The sequence below is a fragment of the Thunnus maccoyii genome, chromosome 8 (genome assembly GCF_910596095.1).
Source record: "Thunnus maccoyii chromosome 8, fThuMac1.1, whole genome shotgun sequence".
NCBI classification, from domain to species: domain Eukaryota; kingdom Metazoa; phylum Chordata; class Actinopteri; order Scombriformes; family Scombridae; genus Thunnus; species Thunnus maccoyii.
Window position 1 is genome coordinate 31,003,425 of NC_056540.1, and position 22,302 is coordinate 31,025,726.

At 38.2% G+C, this 22,302-nt stretch overlaps 1 protein-coding gene across 1 annotated transcript in view; it reads right to left on the bottom strand.

Annotated features, from left to right (window-relative positions):
- Window positions 1–22,302, bottom strand: part of glra1 (glycine receptor, alpha 1) — a 126,055-nt gene that overhangs the window by 95,092 nt on the left and 8,661 nt on the right. The window contains exons 2-3 of the mRNA XM_042419040.1: window positions 4,833–4,957; window positions 4,533–4,544 (exon numbers count right to left, since the gene is read on the bottom strand). Coding sequence (XP_042274974.1) covers window positions 4,533–4,544; window positions 4,833–4,957 — 137 coding nt within the window. The remainder of the gene's footprint in view (window positions 1–4,532; window positions 4,545–4,832; window positions 4,958–22,302) is intronic.

Sequence of the window (22,302 nt, forward strand, 5' to 3'; positions counted from 1 at the left end):
AAATGGCATTTCTCTTGATCTTCCCATTCTAGGTTCCATGATGTATTATTATCCTTACAGACAGTAGTTAATAGCAGAAGTTCATAAACACAGTTTGATGTCACTTGTTTTGTACAGAATCCCACAGTGCAGTGTGCAGACCATAGATTGTAAAAAAAAAAAAAAAAAAAAAAGGACAAAGTTACTGTGACGTCATCCATTGGTTTTTGGACAGCTGTTTTGAAGCCTCAAGTTTGGTGATTTGACCGTTGCCATCTTTGATTTTTGGAGCCAGAAGTGACCAAGTTAAGACGAGAGGATGGAGCTGACCCTAGCGCTAGCTGCTAGCTTTGTTAGCACGGTGCATTTACAGTCTATGGTTAACTGTGATAATGCAATGCTAATTTTTGCTAGCGGAAAACAGGCTTAAAACCATTAAAACAAAGTGTACTTACCAGAAAAACAGCCGACTCCTTAAAGGGTCTTTTAGTACAACCAAATGCTGGACTTTTTTTAGGTGACCAAAATGTTATAATTAACTTTCATGAACTGAAAACACACTGTGAAATAGCTGCAGCTACGCCTATAATTTGTGATTTTGGGGTTACGCCATGTTTACGCTGCGTAATCAACATTGTCGTTGTGGTAGCGACAATCACAAGGTCACGCCCTAGAGCATGCACTACTTTATCATCTATCTTACTCTAAATGGGACCATAATTTACAAAATAAACATCATGTTGTATTAAAGAAGACTTGAAACTAGCAATTGAGACCATAAACTCTTCGGAAAAGTGTTTACTGTGGTAATAAATCAAGTGAGAAACAGGGTCATTTTCCCATAGACTTCTATACAATTGGACTTCTTTTGGAGCCAGTTGAGTCGCCCCCTGCTGGTCATTAGAAAGATTGCAGCTTTAAGGCACTTCCGTGTTAGCTTCACTTTTCAGACCTTGAGCTACCTGTTTGGTGCAGACACATCATTTTCCTCTCTTTTCAATTCAGAAACTTGATTACCTTGCTAGCAAAGTGTCTACCAAATTAAGCAAATGAGATTACTACCTAGCGATCTACCTAGCAACCTTGCTAGTGAGCTGTTTCAGCTTCTCAGTGTGGGACTATCTCCTTTTCACCAGGTTAGTGATGTTCATGACATCCCTTAACTTTGACAGGCTAGCTGACAACATAACTTTGTTGCTAAAAAGCAGATCACAGTCAGGTCACAATCAACAAGTGTATTTTGGACTTTGAACACTCTGGTTCTGCTAATAGAACTTAAATTAAACAAGATTACATTCGCAGTTTCATTTGTTAGCTCATTAGCTGGTTAGCTGGCAAGCTAGTGAGCTCAGTAGCTCAATCCAATGTTAGCTTGCTCGCTAGCTGATTAGATCACCAGCTAAACTGTGTAAACATCACCATTTTTTTTTTGATGTGTCAATCTCTTCTGAATTGACAATAGTGAACAATGATTCCGAGCAAATACTGCGACATCATATTGTCTGAATGAACTTCTGTGAATGCTGCAACACTCTAACATTCCAACATTCCGGAAGCAGGCCTAGTTCTAGAATCCTGCAGCGCAGACACATTTTGGGATATTTTAGCATTCTAGAACATTGGTATTCCATTTTCACTTGCCCAATAGAACATGGATCATTATCATTGTTGTTGACAATTTTTATTATAATTATTCTTACACTAAACCAGGTTCTTAAATTAAAGGTTTTTTATGAGGGTTGTAAAATGAAGATTCATTTAAATACTTAAAATATATATTCACTGTGTTATTTACACAACATTAATAAATTGTTTAAATTATTTTAAAGATCATTGTGCACAATTAATCACTAAATCCAACCCTAAAGGTTTTCCATGCTGTACCTAAATCCAGTAGGGCTCTGTGTTATTATTATTATTTTCTGTGACATATGATCATTTCAGAACTGTTGCACTCGAACAGTCCTCCATTTTGCCGTCCCCTCGGACTGACTCCCTCTCACGCTGTGCAAGTGCACTTTTTTGTTCCTCCCTCCCCCCTCATAGTTTTTTAAGGAGCAGAGCTGTCAAGCTGTTTATTTCATGAACGTGATTAATGCAGTGGCATAGTTAGCTGTTAGGAGACACACACACAAAAAAAAAGAAAAAAAAACTGCTTGAATGAGCAAGTTGGAGAGCTCACGCTATGCCACTCTGTCGACCTGACAGCCATGACAGAGTCTGGAAATTCACATCGGGTCCTGTCTGCTAACAATGGAGCCCTGACACAATTATCTTAGCAGATTACATAAAAGATGTGCTCATCTTGCTGAATATGTATTTTCATCATAGATCCTCCCTCAGCTCTCATTTAGCCAAAAAAAACCCCCAAAAGTTAAATAAAATATCATACCTATTGAACTTTATTTTCCTAAATTTTTCTGTGATTCTGTGATGGGGTGGAAATTTTGAAAGCTGTAAGACTATTATTCTCTGCATGTCTAACACACTGCCAGAGAGTACTTTCATCTGCATTTAACTTATTTTTATTACATCACATTAAAAGAACGAATAAAACATAAAAGCTATAAATTCAAATAACTGTCACGTCGGCCTGTTTAAATCCTGATTTGTAAAGGTCAATGCAGCGCTAGCCTCAGTTAATCACACCAGATTGTTGCCAACCAGAGCTGCAGAAAAATCAAATTAAAAAAACAGAAATGGTCTCCAAAACCGACTCATGACGACGACGACGCCTCACAAAAACACCAGAACATATTCTCGGCAGGTCAGGAAGGACGAACGGTTTCAGCTGTTTTGCAGCCGTGGCAGGTTTAATAATACACACTTAGTCATGGTAAAAACCCAACCACCCCTCCCAATTCTATTTTGCATGAGCTGAGAAATCTCACTTACAGAGATCACCATATAATGGGTTATACCATTATGGGCTCAGCGGAAAAAAAAAAAAAAAAAAGGGAAAAAAAAGCTCCATGGCAGCATTCATAAACATAAGCTGTGGTTCACTGCTGCACATTCTAGCAGTCTGTTTACCTGTGTGTTCAGTGTACAAAATATTAGGACACCTTTTTAATTTCACCTGTTAAATCTGCTTTAGAGATGAAGGGATAGATGCAGACAAGTATGCAGAAAGCATCACATCCCACGCAAGATGCAGGCAGCGTTTGGGCCAGTCAGTAGCAAAGTACAACGTCCCTCCAAGTTTTATCAATGCCATTGGTGGAGATTCACAGGACTTCTAACCCTCACTGTTGGCTACTGGGTTTTGCCAAAAGCAGACCAGCAGTGTATGAAAGTATTACGTTTGAATAAATAAACATCAGAAAAATGTATGAAGATTCAATAACACTAAATCAAATTAGCCAAAACTCTTAGAAACTCTGTGATTTGTTGATTGGCATAATTGAAGAATTATAATGAAAGTAATTCTTAAAATGTCATATCCATCCAGTGTGAATCTCTGCTACAATTCTGCCTAGTGCTGCTAAAAATGAAGACTGACATTTTTTTACTTAAATCTTATCTTGCAGATACCACTGCTCTGAGTTTGATAAAACTTGTAGGAGAAACACACTCTTTTCTACTGATTGAACCAATTTTCATATCCAGAGCAATTTAAAAATAACTACAACAGTAGAATAAACGTTAATCTCCAGATTGCACGGTGTCAAGGGAAATGTCAAGGGTCATATTGCCTTGACAGTATACCTGCACCACTGAGTTACCACGTATTAAAAATGCAGGTATATGATATAAAGATTTTGATGCATTAAATGTTGAGCATATACTCTGGATTAGAGGGGAGATGTAAGGTGAAATGTCACAAGGGTACTAATATTTTGTACACTCAGAATACACAAACTAAATATATGGCAATAGAAATTACTCACATCCATTCTGGAAACCTCAGTTATAGCAGTGTTTAACATGCAACAAGGCTCAAACGTAACATTTAGCGTTCTTAATTAGTAATATCAGTTGAACTATATAAGATGAAACTCAGCAGGCCATTTCCAGTTTTGTTTCTGTGCCTGTTCCAATTACTTGGGAATCATTTTGGTTAAGATGCTGAATGATTTTTTTCTTAACTGGTTACATAATTCATATACTGTAATGAATATAGAGGGTTGCCCCAGTTCTCTAATGTCATACAAACGTATCAATGTCCAGACTGTATTCCTAATGTGAGGAAGTTTAATATAGAAACCTCTGACATGTGTCTTTATGGGGGCTTCCATTCAGGGAGAGGTTACTAAATTTCATAAAATCATCATCACCATCATCATCATGAAATCATATTTAGCAGCACACTTTAGAGGCACATTACCTTGACCACCAAAACAAGCACTCAGGATACTATGTGGATACCAAGGAATGTAGCCAACTAGCACCATGATGACTATAGATCCCAAAAAAATCTCTTAATGGGAATGTTTTACAGTCTGATTGGAGCTATGAGTGCAAGGGCAGGGAGAAAAAAAGGGAGTTTGGGGGTCTAACACCTGATATAGCCTTATTCTGTCTTTAGCATGTTGAGCAATTGGCAGATTTACCTTTGTTCCACACTGCAAAGGGCAAATGAAAGAGATTGACAGATTGTGAACAACCAAAACCATGAGAGGGTTAAACATACAGCAACAGAATTTAAATAACTTCTATATTGTTTCGTCTTCTTCTCTTTTTTTGTCTTAGTAAAACATACCTTTCTTGGTGACAATCTTGGCTAAACCCTTCAAAAAGGCATTTATAGAAAAGGTAATGAAATACGGAGACAACACATTACCAGGTCTTTTCAGGATAACGTTTGGCTACATTCCTGTCTTATCCGACTGAGTCTTGGTGGCAGCTCCTACCTTTAAAATTCGGTCGGATTCTGGCGTCGTAACCTGAAACTTTGCCCATGAGTTTGTCCAGGAACTCGGAGGGCGGCATCGGGGAGGTGGCTTTCCTCGCCGCAGCTTCTTTCGATGCTGCCAAGCTGCAAGACAGAGAGGTAGAGGAAGGTTAGAGAAAGAAGATGCAAAAGGGCGAGAGAGCGATGTAGCCTAAGCGATGTTGTGATCGGATTGTAATGAGAAAGAGAACATTTGACAGGCAGAAAAATAAATGCAAGATTGGATTGTAGTCATAATACATCAGCATTCTTTGCATGAGTTGCTGAGTTTCACATCCAAACCAATTTATCATCTACAGCAGTAGCCTGGCAGTGTTACAAGCACCCAAGAGTACAAAAGGGCCAAGGGTTAAAGGTCATAGTAGCCTGCCAATAGACTGATGATATAAAAGAGAGAAGCACTTCACAGGAGAGGAGACCACCCTCTCTAGAAAACTAACAGCTTAAAACAACTTATTATATTAGAGACTCCATTAATTGAGCACTTGAACCCACCGGCACATATTCATATACTGTACAAAGAGTCCAGCCAAAAGTTTCCTTCCCGCAGCACACATCCTATCAAATCAAACTGCCTCTCTCTCTCCATAACTGATAGACTGTTGGTTTACATGTAAGATTAATCACTCACAGGCCTCCCTCAACATCTAGTTTTAAAATGAAATACATCACAACTACATCAACTATTTTGTGAGACCTTTACACTGCAGAAGCAGAAGCAGAGTGACGTTCTTGTAATGCAGCAAAAAGTTACAGGAACAAGGTGGAGATGGATGGATAGGTGTACAAAGCATATGACTACTTCACCTTATAAATGTAATCTTCCTCTAGTCTTAACCAAGGAGTTTAAGGCTACGTTCACATTACAGGCCTTAATGCTCAATCTGACTTTGTAGTCAGATCAGATGTTTTTGTGTTGCTGGTTCACACTGATGTTTGTGGGGTCCTAAACTGCCACGCATGCTGAAATTTAATGTGATTAATGTAACTGAAATGTGAGCCACATGCGTACTATCATACATGTCCAGGATTATATTGTTGATTATTAGTTGTGGAGGTCTGCAGACAGTACAGATGATGAGGATGAAAATGAGAACAATCTGATATCTAATATGAAAAAAATTGGTTTGTTAACACTTCTGTGAAAAAAAACAGATGAGTCACTTGAGATGTTGCAAACTTAGTCAAACTGCCAAAATTCGAAGAGAGTTAGAAAGCCTTTAGGTCACTTTTGAATATGGTTGTTTTTGCTGAATATCATCAGCAGTTTCTTTAATGCATGTTAAGTCATTAGGGACACTGTTAATCTCATTCTCATGACGGATTAACAGCTCATGAAGGTGAGAAACAGGTGTTTGGGATAAGAACTTAACCAATGGAGGAGAAAGAGCTCAGGACTAACAATACAGTGCAACAGTGAATGTATTGTGACAGCAGTTAATATCAATTAATATTAAATAATAAACTCGGACATAACACAGGAATATCATTAAAAATGCAGCGGTGAGATGTAACAGAACAAACCAGTAAGGTGAAAATATAAGTTTTAATTCATTGGTGGGGTGTAAGTGGTTTAAAATAAAGATATTTTACAATTATGAATTAATGTATTTTTCATAAATAAATTGTATATAAGATAAGATGAATGAATGAATGAATGAACTGCTTATCAGTGGAATTATTCAGTCATTTTAAAGTGAGATATGAGAACTGAAAGATTAGTATTTTATAGGGGTATCAATCCTCAAATACCATTAATTCATGCATTCATTCATTGTTTTATGTCTTTATTCCAGGATGTTATCCCAGCATGCACTGGGCAAAAATGCTGGAAACCATTTTTGGACATCAGTCCATCACGTGTAATTAAATAAAATTCATTTAATTTCATTCAACTTCATTTAGTTTTATCTAATTTAATTAAAAACCAAATAATTAAAAGTGAACTTTTACAGTCAGTGCTGGCTATAGTTGAATGCATTAGTGGTTATTACTCACACTTCTTTTTATTAAAGTAGTTATTCAAACTAATGCTCTAATTCATTTAACCAGGCCCGTGTCCTGCTGAGTGCCATTGATTTTACAATAAGACCGTGGTATTTGCACAGTTGACTTCTTTACCTTATTAAGCCCATCACGCTCATTAGATGCTCTCTGCATAATGTCAAATCCCCGGTTCGGCCTTTTGCCCATAGACATGCAATGACTTCAGTGCTGACAGTCAATAACACTCTCTCTCAGACACACACACACACACACAAACACAGCTGATGGATCGAGCCAAAGTAAGTGGACAGCTATATGAAGTTTATTACCAACCGAAACAAAATAGACCAAAAACTTGAGAACAAATTAAAGCAAGCTGAAAGCTCACTAATTGGCTCCCTGGACACCACGAGAATCAACACATCAACCTATATATACCGCAGCTGTACAGCGTATCTGACTTGTATACAGTAAATGTCAATGTCAGCTCGATATACAACTGGGTTCATTTGACTGGTGCTCCTGGGATTTAATGTATAAAACAGTGATTCTTAGTTATTGGATTACCAAGAAATGTAAGTCACTACTGTGCTTACTTACAGCGATACACACATGTAGATATACTTGTATGCTACTAAGAGGACCCTCATTTTACAACATTGCCTAAGTCTGATTCTAACCATAAGTCTAAAAACAATCCATAACCCTTAATAATCCTTTGAAGAGAGAGCAAAATGTCCTTACTTCCAATCATTCCTTCAATTTCCACAAATTACTTTACAAAATGACCTGACTTTAAAAAATGTCAAAATGCTCCAAAAACAATCTCACCTTTCAGAATGTCTTCATTTTCAAAAACTTTCCAGAATTTACAAAAATTTCCTGATTTTCCAAAAACCAAAATTTGCAAAAACATCCTGACTTTTCAAGATGTCATCAGTTTCTAAAATGCCCTGACTTTCCAAAAAAAAAGTTCTTACTTCACTCCTCACCTTCAAAAAACGTCCTCATTGTCCAAAAACCTCCTCTTTTTATACATGTCCTCTTTCTAAAAATGTCTTCACTCTCAAGGTCTAAAACGTATGTAAATAGGTCCTCACAAAGACAGAAGCACCGTCAGTCTCTCTATCACGCTTACTTCACCTTCACATTGGATTTTTACTTCATAAAAACATAAACATGCCATTTAACTTTGTTTTTAGCATCCACTTTATGCCATTAAGTGCATGAAACACAAAGGTTTTGTAGTTTTAAGTAGTTTAGTAGCTTTTTTGTTCCGTTCATCATTCATTCTTTCATCCAGGAGATGCTGATATTGCTTTTAGTTGTTGTGTTACAGACTGTATAAACATTTTAAAGAGAGGAGTCTCGGGATTTGAAATAAAATGCTTCACTGCTTCAGTTGTATTGAAAGTAAATTGACAGTGACTTCCTCTCGCTGAGCGAGGACTGAACTGACCCATGGCCTTACAGTGGAACTGCATTAGCCGCCACTTGTAGTAGTGCGGTTTGTATTTGATTGCATCATCTCTCGCTGCGCCTGGAGAAAGAGCATGGACAGCAGTGCGATCTGGGCTATAAATAAGCTGCTGTACTGACCCATTTCATTTGACTACAGCTTCACACAATGAGCTTTGTTAAACAACAAGAACGAGCTGTATAGCTGTTCAAAAAAAAAAAAGCACTTTGGTTGCTTCCGCTTGTTATCTGCCTTCAAATGTAACTGCAGCTACAAAGTTTCTCTTGTTAGAATACTTTTAAATTTTACATGATGTAGAAACTTGTGTTTCCATTGTTGTGCAAACTGATTTAGATTTTTTTTTTTTAAAAAGGAAACCAGTCCAATTTTGATTAAAAAAAAAACATTTCTTGGGCTTTAATGTGTAGCATCATTTCTACACCAGTTTCTGCAGAATTTTCCTTTTTTCCCACTAATATCAACCTCTTAAACTCTGCTGGACCCACTTGGTTTTAAATTTTGAAGTTGAACTGTCAAATTTTCCAACTACTGTATATCATATATTAATTTTTTGGAAAATATGGAACATTCTAGATGTCTTGTGCATCATTTATACAGTTTTATGTGAACGTGCAGCCACAAAAATCTTCGGTATGAAGCTGAGGAGTTAAAGTCAATAGATAGATGTCAAAAAGGTTATTAATATGACAGTAACAGCTAGAGAACTGAAAACATGTTACTTATTCAGTTGGCAAAGAAGTCCTTGTCATTCACTTTGCTGATCCTCTTAGAACATCTGAACCAAAACATGACTCATGAAAATGTATAAATATGTGTGAAAAATGTATTCAAAGCCTAATAGGATTTTTTTTTTTTCCTGACATGCAAGTTTTTATTCTGGTTCTGCCTGAGCCGAACTTTCCCGGCGAGAAGAGGAGAAGTTATGGATTGTGTTTATGAGGAATAATTCATTTTGGTGCTGGAACATTTTCACTTTGCAGCACATTAGACATCCAGTGAAGCAGCGGTCCGTCTCAGCCGTTAGAGCCCGAGACTCGGGACTTCCTTCTCTCGGCTGCGCTCGCTGTATCAATGATTGAAAACAAAATCATTTCCTGAGAAAGTTGAATCCAGGCTACAGAGTGGAAGGACATGACCTGGATCTGTTAAAAGCTGAAGGTTTAAAGTTACTTTTTTAAGTTCAGAAAGTTGCATCTAAAGAGTAAAATATTTTCTTAAAATGTCTATAAGAGCAACAAGGAGAGTTTGGAAGGGGATATCATTATCATTCAGCCGTTAGTTGTAACTAAACTGATGAACAAGAGGGGGGAGAAGAGTCGCTGCATTAATCTCTTATAAATTAAAATGACAGATGATACGGTCGATCGTGCTTAAATTTTCACCTTCTAAATGTAAAACCGCTAACCGTGACTTTCAATAATGCTAAATCGTGACGCGCGGCATGATAAATAGCGCCATTAGCAATTCATAAACACGTTATGCAGTCGGTGCTGTCGCTTTATCAGGAAACTACTGATCAGAATCGCAGCCCGCGGAGTGAAAACAGGAATTATGGAGCAGCCGTGATCGGAAAACGAAATAAAAGGGGACAAATCTCTTATTAGTTCTTCTCTCGTGATGTGTTCATGTACATAAAGAAGAAGACACACACGAGCAGGTACGCACAAATGATGCTGCAAAACCCACCATATACACACAAGGTATTACGCAAAAGATAACACACACATGTGTACACACTCAAAAGGGAAATTGTGTGCAGTCGTATGCACACAAACACACACATCGACCTTCCAACCAACTGGCCTTCATCAGTGAAAAACATCGAAAAACAAATCATGCCAGGCACTGATGAGACACTGAGAAGAGGAGGGTGAAGGAGGATGAGGCATGTGTGTGTATGTGTGAGGCGTGAAGAAGAGGAGGACGAGGAGGTGAAGGAGGGCAGCAGATGAAGTTTAGCTGCTGTCGCCGTCCAGCGCCTCTACCACCCGCCGGGGTCACCCTGCATGTCAGGTCACCGGCCAAAGCTGCCTCGCCTGCAGAGTCACATGACCTCCTCCTCATCACACACGCATACACACGCACACACCCGGAGGCGACTAACGATGACGGACCCAGCCATGCGGTCTCTCCGTCTGTCTGTTGACGTTAAACGTTGTCAGCGGCGACGCTGATGATGTTGTAAACGACTATAAATCATCACACTGATAATGACATTATAATGATCATAACTGAAGCTACTGATGACGCCGCTGAAAGTAAGTTAACGTTAGATAAATAACGGCGCTGTGCTTCTCTTGTCTGATGAATGATAATGATGATGCTGAGGGAGACTAACTAACGAGCTCATCGCTGCAATAACATCTTAAACTGAAAATAAGTTCCAGCAGATTTCAGGAAAACAGTTGTTTTTTAGGCTGCAGTCGCTCAAAAAACATCAAAAACATTGAGTTAAAGCTGCACTACTCAGTATTTTTATATTAACAACGGATAAAATGACTTCATGAGATGTAAAAAGGGTAACTTGTAGAGACAACAGAGAATTATCACCAACTCTGCAGCTATACAGAGCTTTTTAGCCTTGCTTAACTTGCTCAACATTGTTTTGGTTTCATGGCACATTTACTGTTTTAGTTCACTCTCCTCAGCAAATATTTCCAGCAGCGTCCGGCAGCTGTTTTCAGCACACAAGCTCTGATAAATCCACTGTACACATCTACCCAGCACCAAACAGCACACAGAGTTGGTAACTAGCTGGTGAACATTTAGTGGAGCATCTAGCAGCTAAAGAGATTTTAAAAGAGATTTTTCTCAGGAGTTGTAGGAGACAAAACCAGAGCTGTAGGGAGAATGAATATTGGATTTACATTCATCAGTTGGACACAAATATCTCTCCAAATGATAATGATCATGTTTGTTTAAGTGTTAAGCATAAACCAAGTGATGTGTCAGGGGCTGTATGTTAGGCTCAGTAGCCTCCTTTTACCAGCTGGGGGTGCAAACATATTTTGCCTTAAATCTACAACATCACAAAATAAAGCAGTTAGCTTAGCAACATTTGTTAAATTTTCAAATCATGACAAACTGTCTTATTTCAGCTGTTACCCCCAAAACATAATTTGGAGTTTTCGTCTGTATTGTTAACAACATTATTCATGCAATGATTCAATGCTGCAGGTTGTAGATTTGTAAGTCTTTAAAGGAGTTTTGACAATTTTGTAAAGAATCTTTAAAAGGGAAAAACAAACGGGGAAACATTTTCCTGACATGGCTTTCGCATAACTTCAGCAATTTCTTCCCTTGAAAAAAACAAAACAAGCTAATAAACAATAACATAAAAAGGAACCTAATAAGCAAAACTATCACCGATGATGTTTCAGACTGTGAATGAACAGCGTCTGTTCTGACGAGGCCGCGCTCTCTCTGTCTCTGTCTGTGTGTCTCTGATGTTGAATGATGACAGTGATGCTGATGATGCTGCAACGGCTGTAAATCATAAAAGCGATGATTACATTATAACCATCATGACTGATGATGTTGATGACTGAAAACTGTAAGTGAACAGATCACAAATGATTAGATCATAAATCAGATCATAAATGTCACAGTGGTTCTGACTTTAAAGAATGTTGGAGTGACGTTAGCTTATGAGTGTTTGTAGCATGTTTAGTGACTTTTGCTAACATTGCTTACTTATATCTTATCTGAGAGGTAGACTTTCTGTTTTTGTGAAGACATTAAACATGCAGAGATCTTGTCTTTAGGAAGAATGTCATTTTTTCTTTTTTTCTATCAGCTATATGTAACATTAAACTAAATAATTCCCTGCACGATTTTAAAAACGTTTAGGCTGCATTTGTTTTGTATCAGTTTACATCTCTTTTAGTGGATGAAGCCTGTTCTGCATCCAGGTTGGCACACAGTAAGTCAAAAAGAGGGGACAGAGACAGTTTGAGGGACTATAATGACAAATATTCTTGCAGTGTATGAGGGGGTTTTGACTCAGTCTGCTGCCATATGATTCAGTCTGAGTCCACTGGAAAATGAACCAATCTGGAGGAAATAAACATGTTGATGGAGGCATGCTTTAGGCCAGTCAGGGACAAGATGCATCAAACTATTGTAGCAATTGTGGCCTTTCAAAGTCTGAAATGTTGACCTTTAGTTAGACCTCCCATTTGACAAGCCTGTGATTTTTTAAATGCCAGTGCACAGAGCCAACGTGTGTCACACCTCAAACTTTTATCTTTTAACTTTTTTTTCACTTTTGAACCTAGATAGCAGCATCCCACTAAGAAGCACCTACGGATTTAGGACATTTCAAAGTTTTAATGTATTTTATTGATGATTTTTCTTAAGCAGAAACAACATCGTCATCGTTGTCTGTTTGGGAGAAATTTGACAAATCAAATCAAATCCATTGTCAAAGGTTAGAGGTCACACCACTCACACATTATATCAGTGATGCTAGAATGATCATGTGGGACGAGAAGTTCAGGATGATAAAATAAAAATGGTGACTAAAGAGAGACATGGAGGTTTTTTTAAGGGGCGGTTAGAGCGAGCAGAGGGATGACTCTTACTCCTGTCTGGGTCTTTAATCTTGTCTTTCTGCTTGTCGTTTCTGCCTCTGACATCACAATGACAAACTGACGTACTGAGCAGCCGTATCGGGAAACAACTGTTACTCACACTGGCATCTTTCACTTCCTCTGATTGGAGATAATTTGATTTGAGTAAATACTACTGTGATAATAACCCAACAATCCAAAATTGTCAAAATCTAAATGCTTTCAGTTTCTTTAACAGGCATTACAGTTTAAGTACAAAAATACTGCAGCTTGTAGTAGTATTACAGGTATTGGTTAAAAGCAGCTTAGTATTTTTTTATGAATGCAGGGATCTACAGTATATTTTGTAGTGACTCACGGTGTCTGTCATAAGCAGACTTCCCTCTGGTCGTCCTTGTTGCGCTGGCAAAAGGTCACATGTCTGCAGGCCAACGTTGCACTTTATGCTGTCATTCCCCTAAAGTCAAAATCTGATATTGATTTTTTTTTTTTCCCCTCACATGTGACACACATCAGAGCTTTAAAAATTCAGAGTGAAAGCAAAATGTGCCCTGAGGTGTTTTTATTAAATATCCTGTGACAGAAAGTAAGACTGTTCCCAACACTGTGTGAAGTGAGTCGGAAATATAATTCGTATTACTAGAACATGGGACGCAAGTTACATCATGGGTGGCCAGAATTTACAATTATACTATACACAGTTAACTGTATTTTACAGGACTGTCTTGTATTGACATGTAAAACAACATGTATTGATTATTAGAACTATTTTACTTCATATATTTTTGTTAAAAAATGCACTAAATGTGTCAAATGAATTTCTTTATTTAAGAAACCGTTGTGGATAAACAATGCATCCCATAAAATCAGGAGATCTATGAGAAATGGAGAAACTGCTAAAAGCAAAAAATGCTAAATGCAACTTGCACTGTAAACACAACCAAGGTCGTTTTGTCTATTGGAGCACTGCTAAATGATTTATTTGCCTCGATATTATCTACTATCAACACTGGAAGAACATTGATTAATTGTCAGAATTTTAACATACAAACAGCTCTACCCTCTAAAGTAGATTTGATTTAAAACTACAGTCTTCACTGTGGCTGAGAAGAAAGCACGATCACCTCGGACCTAAGACTCTTTAAATGGGATCATCTCTGTTGAATAACATAAAGTTATTTTTCTGAAGACTCCTGTGGGTCTCCTGCACATCCTCAGACCTACAGGCTGACACGACTGCTCTGAGGTGAAACTGTTTTACAAGACACAACCGCAATCAAGCACTTCAATAATATCTTTCAGTCATTCAGTTCATAAAATATTAAACGTCACAGTTTTCAAACAAATGTCTAACTCTGGAATGAAACTAAATTTTCATGTCATACTCGTTCAGTTCACATCTAAAGAACTGGAGACATATGTGATGTTTCAAACACTAATTAAGTTATTTTCTATTGTTTAGGGATTGGACTGCTGGAGCCTCTGAAATGTGTCAGTTTGTCAAAAGAAAGCATGACACCTACTGCTCTTGAATTCTCATCCATGTACGAAACATAAACCAGCCCCGAAATCCCCCTCTCAATGAAATTACATTAATCAAAATCATGTAGATCATTATTATATTAACTGCGAAAATGATCCTCATATTATCGTGACCAGTGAGATTAAATCAAGCACATTTTCATGAGTGATTACCCCGATGAGATAATTGTCTGCTTGAACATTTTGTACTAACTGCTCTGTTGTTTAAATGCTCCCGAGGTCACAGAGGTGACTGATGAGAGCGAGCGAAGTAGAGCCGATTGATGATAACGATCTGTAGCTGTCAATGATTTATCAGAGCGTAACAACCTCAGGTGTCCCTGGAGAACCACTGCGGACAACCTGAAGAAACGCACCATCTCCAATCCATCAATGATCAGATAATGGACCTCTGATGGCGTCTCCCAAAACTGCAGAGCTCACACACTCTCGAGAGTCGATGCCGATCAATAAGAACACATCAGGTTTTTGAGACACATCAGACTTCATCCAATTCTTTTCTCTGTAACGGCAAATTAGGTGGATCAGAGATTATCTCAGCGCCAATAATTCCTGCCGCGACGTGACGAATCTGAGCTTAATCCTCTTTGCAATGACGACAAGTGGGAGTGTGATAGGATCAAGCTCTCGCAAAAAAAAAAAACAAATTTCTGTTGTTTGGGCACAGCGCTTGCAACCGAGATGATACAATAAAGCTTAAGACCCGTGTGAAATGGCTTTCAAATTAGCATTGAACAAACACACTGCTGGGTTGATGACGGTGCAATCAGATTAGTCACAGATTGGGATTACACCAGCATGTCCTTGACACAAAGATAATTTCCCCCAGTACTCGTAGCGTGGGACAACACTTCTGGTTGAATTAAGACTCTGTGAAATTCTTGAGGGGGAGTTGGACTCCCACTTGTAGCCCTTCAACTTGAGCAGATAGATAGATTAATCCCATAACAATTCAAATAGTGCAAAGGTACCTCCTTTTCCTGAATAACTACTGCAACAAACCCTTTAACTTGGCACCTAATCTAGTTTTCTGAAGCTGTCAGTGGTTGCATAGCGCAGCTCCAAGGCGTCAAAATGAGTAACAGACACTTTAAATCCTTGACACCAACATCTACAATCCCAGAATAAACATTGGTTAAAGATCACCCCTGGATGATCCATACCATAGCTGAAACTTTCTGTACCCAAACTCCACCGACACATCCTCAGAGTATCAGTTTTTTGCCGAGGGAACTGTGGTTAAAGCGATCTGAACATTCCCTGATTTAAGCGTCTTATGCTGCATTTCATCTCAGCTTGTGTACGACTCCCATCGCCATCAGTATGACCGGAAAGGGTACATTTACTTGCACCATGTGGCGAGAAGCAGACAAGACAAGGCATTGGGTTCTTCCTATTCTGCTGCATATATTATTTTACCATGGAGTTAAACAACAAGGATATAAACACTCAATACAGTATGTCTTAAAAAAGAAGCTATTTTTCAGGTGGATGTTAATTCGGAGCGACCCCTGAGGCATCATAAAGGCACGATCAAATATTTGAAATGTGTAGGGAACAAATTTGGGTCTGACTTCAGCACAACTCCAAGCTAACCATCTGTAAAAAAATTTAAAAAATTAGAGCCTGTTGAGGCAGAGAATCACGTCAAGTCAGTTAAGTTTTACTTATACAACAAAAATCCTAGATAATTCTCAGATAGCTTTACAGTCTTAGACCATCGAGAGGCAATGAATAACTAGATAAATTATTCTTTTTGCTTCTTAGAACAGGACACAGGTCTCCCCAATGAACAAGCAGGTTTTCAGTAAAAACTCTGGTAAAGTCCAAATTATCCGAAAAACACACATCTGCAGCCTTCACGTCAAAGAAAACCATCAGTTTAGAATCAACATTTCAGTAACAGCCATTTCTGTTTTCACACTTTTGCGCTGCCACAAAATACATATTCATTGGGACAAATGTCAGAGAGACAAATGTCTGCCAGGTGTCTATATTCCATTTGCATAAATGCTCGGTTAATAGATTTGATGGGTACTTTTAAATCCCACCTGCTGTGATATTGTTGCCGACTGCTCACACTGTAAATGCCCTGATTTTCTATATCCATGAATGAACCAGTTAAGAGAATATTCCACCTCCCTCTCCGACTGACTCTAAGTAGCTTCTGATGCAGGAGAAAGAAAGAAACAAGAACACCTGCAGTAAGTTTTGCTGTATAGAAACAGTATAGCACAAAGTCAACGTGACCGAACAGGACTACAAAAAGCATAGCAACATACAAAGTGAACATGAAGTGTCGCATTCAAGAGTCTTTTTGTGTTACGTCATTTGATTTTTCACCTGAAGAGACAATCTTTCCAGCTGTGACTCACCAGGAAATGTCTCCTCTAATATTATCTTCATAATGCTGAGACTGTGACTGTGTAGAAATATTGTTGCACCTCAAATCATCTCCTGTGACAGTTACAACACCCCATAAAAAGATAAGCCACTACCACTAATCCAGAGAAAAGGTCAAGCCACTCGAGGCATACCAATAGACCTTTTTCATGACGGACATTCTTACTTTTTTCCATGAGAGAAAGACAGGTGAAGCTAATTGACTCCATCCATACTAGCTGTTGTCTGCTGAGAGATCTGAAATGGTGTCTTTTTTGCAATGTTTACGGGCATTAATTACTGAAAATAAGACATGTTGTGGATTTACTTTTAGTAATTATGTATAACAAGCAAATATAAGCAGCTGTTTGGACTTGCAGTGTACAAATGCAGGTCAAGATGGCTGCTTATATTTGTGTGTTTTAGACTTGGAAAATTAAAGCAATATGTAATATATAATGTTTCTATGCTACAGTGTGCAATTTAATTTAAATGTAATCAAGACATGCAGGTAGTTTTATGATTTAGTATTGTATGTTTAATCATGTAGAGGTTGTGAGAGAAAGGTAAAAGAACAGAAGCTACAGCTGAGATATCTTGACTTTGAGTGCCTAGTAAGTGTCACACTCCAAAACTCAGAGCCTACACTTCCCATAATGCAACTGTATAGAATCATCAGACCCTTCCTGCCTAGTAGACGCCCACATCTTTTCTAACTCCATGTGCCCAATTTGTAACACAGGCTACCTTCTACAAATTTGTAGACTGAGCCGAGCTTCTACAAATTTACATAGGAACAACCAATCAGAGCTCTCTGATATGGTTTCTACCTAGTAACCAGCCAAAATAAGATCCTGATTGGATGGGAAACAGGGGGCTTTATTTTCTTGCCTGTTAATTTTTCTAATAATGACAAATTGAAGTGGTGGTGGGATGGTTCATTTTAAGTTAGAAACATTTAGATTTTACCGTAAATGACTTTGAAAATATATATAAGAAAAATATACATGATAAATGCTTTTCATAATCAGATTTCGATGGTTCCCCACTGCAGTAAACTGATCTTGATTTATCTGGTTTAACAGTATTTTAAGTTTAAAACATAAGATGAGAAAAGATAAGACTTCCTTTATCCCACAAACAATAAGTACACAGAGGGCAGAGCAAGCAGAGGAATAAAATATAAAGATGGGGAAAACAAAATTAAATTAAATCTATATACAGATACCAAAAAGCCAACAGTGAGCAGGTGGTCTTCACAGTGCTTTCATTGCTATTTCACATATAAACATACACTTTAATGGGACCATAGTGGATTAAAGTGTTTCACAATCAACTACCAACATGGTAGAAAGCTGTCCAAGGCCTTTCTATCTGCTTTCGTTGCTAATCTTCCCCCCTTACCGTCCTGTTCTCTGGGTTTCCATGATCAAAGTTGGGATTTGCTTTAATTATTTCAGATCAATGCTGGCCGTGGCTATACTGTGGAGACCTGTGGCCAATGCTGAGGCAGCAAAGAAGAAGAAAAAAAAACAGCTGAGTCGTCCTGTGCCAGTGTCTAATATGCACACAGCGAGCAGAGGGAAAGGCAAGAGCGAGAGAAAGAGAGAGAGAGAGGTGTGTGGGCTAATGCAAGGCTCCAGTCATTAGCCCTAAGTGTTCCTCATTATGTTCCTGAAGCCTCTGAAGACCCGAATCCCTAATTGATCTCATCCTGGCATTTAGTAACACTCAGGAAAGCAAAAGGCTGCTCGCTTCCCTGGCACTAACAGATAGGCTGCCTGGCTCGCCCAGCAAACACTCGCTCATCACTACAAATGAAGGTCTGATACTCGGATGGCTGAGCCGCGTAGCACACTCCGCTGCTCCAATAACAACCCAAACCACAGCGAGAAAGTCACATTTTTTCACATTCACGGGGCAAAAGTCACTCTCTCTCTCTCTCTCTTTCTCTCGGTCTGATTGGTATTAAAGCATTTATTGTCCATTTAGCGGCAATTTTACTGAACTAATTCCAGTGCAGATTATCAAGTAAACACTCACTTTGGCTACATATCTGTGGCTGCTGCAGTGTTTCATGTTGGCCAGTATTCTCTGATCCTGCTGGCTATGTGGTGCCAACATCTCTAACATGCTGCAAACTCCCTCCATTTTTCTTTTTTTCTTTTTTTTTTTTGTTGCTACAATCCCAGATAGCATATGGAAGTGGGCCACTTTAGGCAATGATGCAGCAATGCCAGCCTTCTTCTGGCCCAGACAAAATGGATGTGAGCCTGAAACGGCCCATATGTAAAATAGCAAATATGGTCCAAATATCCCAAATTAAATGTGGGCCTTTTTTTGGTAAAGATGCAGTGCTCTCAGGTATGTGTGTTCTGGATGTGGACCAGTTCTAGTTTATCTGGTTTGTTCTTGGTTGACATATGGTTTGCTTGTGGCCCAGATCTGGGAAACAGGAGCGGACCGCCCAAGTGCCATCATTCCACGCGGTATGTGGGCCGGATGAACGTATGAAATGTATGAAAGTGGGCTGGATCTGGGTCACAGCAATGTTGCTATCTGGGATACTACCTTGCCAATGTTTGCTATGTGGTAAAACACATAGTAAAGCCTACAATATTTAGACAAATGAGACTTCTTCAAGACGAGGCCACATGATTGGGTAGTAAAGCAGGATCCACCTTGAAGAAATACTTGCTCATTTGCTTTCTTTCTAAGAGGTAGATGAGAACATTGTCTCTACGGAGACTGAGAGGCTAGCCTACGTAGCTTAGCAGAGTGTGGAGGGAGGGGAAAATAGTTACCCTATAAGCTTAACAACACCTATAAAGCTCACTATTTAACACAAAGTATGTTGCTTGTTTAATCCAATGACACATTGTTGTTGTTTTAGGGGAGTTATTGTATTTCTTGACAAACAAGAGGTTATTCATCCACCCAATGCCCAGTGTCTCAGGCTATAGCATGGATTGCTAAATGGTCTGTGAGTGCAGGTTTTAGTATAGATCGGTAAAGACATGATGGTATTTAACCTGGCGACATCACTTCTGACAACAAGACTCAGAGACTTTCCTCTCAAGCAGAAAGGAAGGAGAGCGTCAGTCATTTCAGCAAATGCCCAAAACTGACACAAGCTTACGTTCAAGTGATGAAGACCTATCACAGCCGAACAGTACTGATTGTGCCTCTTGTCAGTCGGGAGCAAAGGTGGAAGCAGTGTGATGTTGTTAAAGAGCCACAAAGTTCGCAGAGGGAAGAGGTTGGGGTGGATGGGTAGGTCAACAAAACATCTGATGTGGGAGACTACTGTTCATTTACTATTTCCTACCAAGTGTCAACGCTGGTTTATTTTTACCATGATCGTGGTTGTTAAAGTCGTTATTGCAACCATGATGACGAAGGTCCTCTAACCTCAAAGTCTTTAAACTGTGCCTAAACTTAACCAAACTTTAACCATAGTGGTGTAAGATCAGAAATCAGTTTTATTTATTATGAAACAGCCTTGAAATATTTTGTCGTTAGTGGTGTCAGACGAGAAAACGCTTCTATGTGTCGTTCTGGAGTTCGTGGACAAAATTTTGTTGTTTAATTTGGAGGACTTGTTGCATACTTTTTGCAGGGACTGAACCTAAAACATTCCTTTTTTCTGTCATCTCCAATGTTTTGAATATTTTGCTTTTTATTATTATTTGCTATTTTTCTTTTTTTATGCTTTAAAACCTTCAAAGCATTTAGCTGAATCTCTTGCGCCACATATGAAAGTCTGTCAGTACACTGAAACTTTGGGAAAAGATGCACAAGTCAAACACTGTCAGGGTTTCCGGTTTGATTCCCACTGGGACCTGCCGTATTAAAAATGTATGTGCTCATGGTGCTGTGAGGCACTTTGGATACTTCGGAGTCCACCAAATGTAATAAGTTTTATGTGATATAAAAAAAAAAAACTATAAAATTAAAAAGCTTTGAGGGCAAGATGGAAATGAAAAATTAAGATCTATATTTAAATTCCCACACAGTTGAATTTTGCACAGTTATGATCCTGGAGGGCTGCAGCTTGCAGAGAGATTATTCCTCAGCATGTTTCATATTTATTTATCCACATTAAAAAACTAATTCAAACATTTAATCACATCTGTAAACAAGTAATTGCATAATGTGTCAAGAAATCATTTCTTTCCCACAAATGTACATTACATTTACATAAACACTATTAATTGCTGCATCATCCTAATCAATCTACTTGTATTAATCTGGCAGGAATGCAGATTTTTGATTAAGTTTCAATTTGAACACTTTTGTTAATATATAAACAATATAAACAATAAAATTACAGTGTTTTTCTTGAATTACTGAGCTGCAGCAACACAGTAAAAGCAGGTGAAACTACTAATTCCTTGTTTTACAGATTTGATCTTAAAGTTATAATAAACTAAATCATGTCACTCATAATTAAAATGGCTATTTGCTCACCTCCCGCTGTTAATAAACATATAAAACTCAGAGAACTGAAGCTCATTTCTGTACCAAAAATGTTTGATACATTTCTCTAATCTTTACAGGCTTTAAACAATTAAAAAAGTACTTTTAAGATATGACAAGTGATGAGATTCATCTAACAAAACATAACCTGGTTTTTAGGTATTTGCTGCAAATGTGCAGCGTACAGGGAAAGAAAAATGTCCCGAAACAAGCTACATTTCAACATGTTACTGAATAACAGTAACAGTAATATTTAAACTGGACTGTTGGTAAGAAAACACTTTGAATATCTGTCTGTTGCTGTCCAACTCCACTTTAATTACAGAAATGCACTGTAACTCCAAACATTTCCAGGAATTCACTTTCACTGTAACTGAGTTGCAGCACTGAGAGACCATTGATAATATACTCTGTTATTTATGGTGCAAATCTGTCTCTGTCTGCTAATCAATAATGTATTATCATACATCAAGTTTTGGAAATGAACCTGCCGAGAAGTTAATTATTGTAGAGATGGTAGCGAACTCCACCGGAGCAGTCGATTGTTTTTCATTAGAGGAGTTGGGAAATTGATTACAGAAAAAAAAATATATATATGTTATGATTTGTTATGATGAGAGACGTGAGTGATAAATACTGATAGAGAAAGCTGCAGAACAAATAAAATAGCTTGAGGGCAGGTTCATAAATAACGCAGTCGCTTTAATTTGGCTGAAGCTGGTGTGTATGCTAACTGACACTGGATGATTTCTGAGAGGAGTGTGTGTGTGCTGAGTGCTCCACCTTTCTGTAGTGTCCTTGAGCAACAAAATTAATCCCAGACAGCTGCAGTGATTCAGTTCTGTAGCTGACGCACACCTATAGAATAATAATATATATGTATACAGTATATAATATCTACCATCCATGTTCACAGCAGGAAGACAAATGTGTCTGATGCAACAATTTAAACTTTAAAGATCTTCTCTAGACGTGTTTTAACAAAAAAA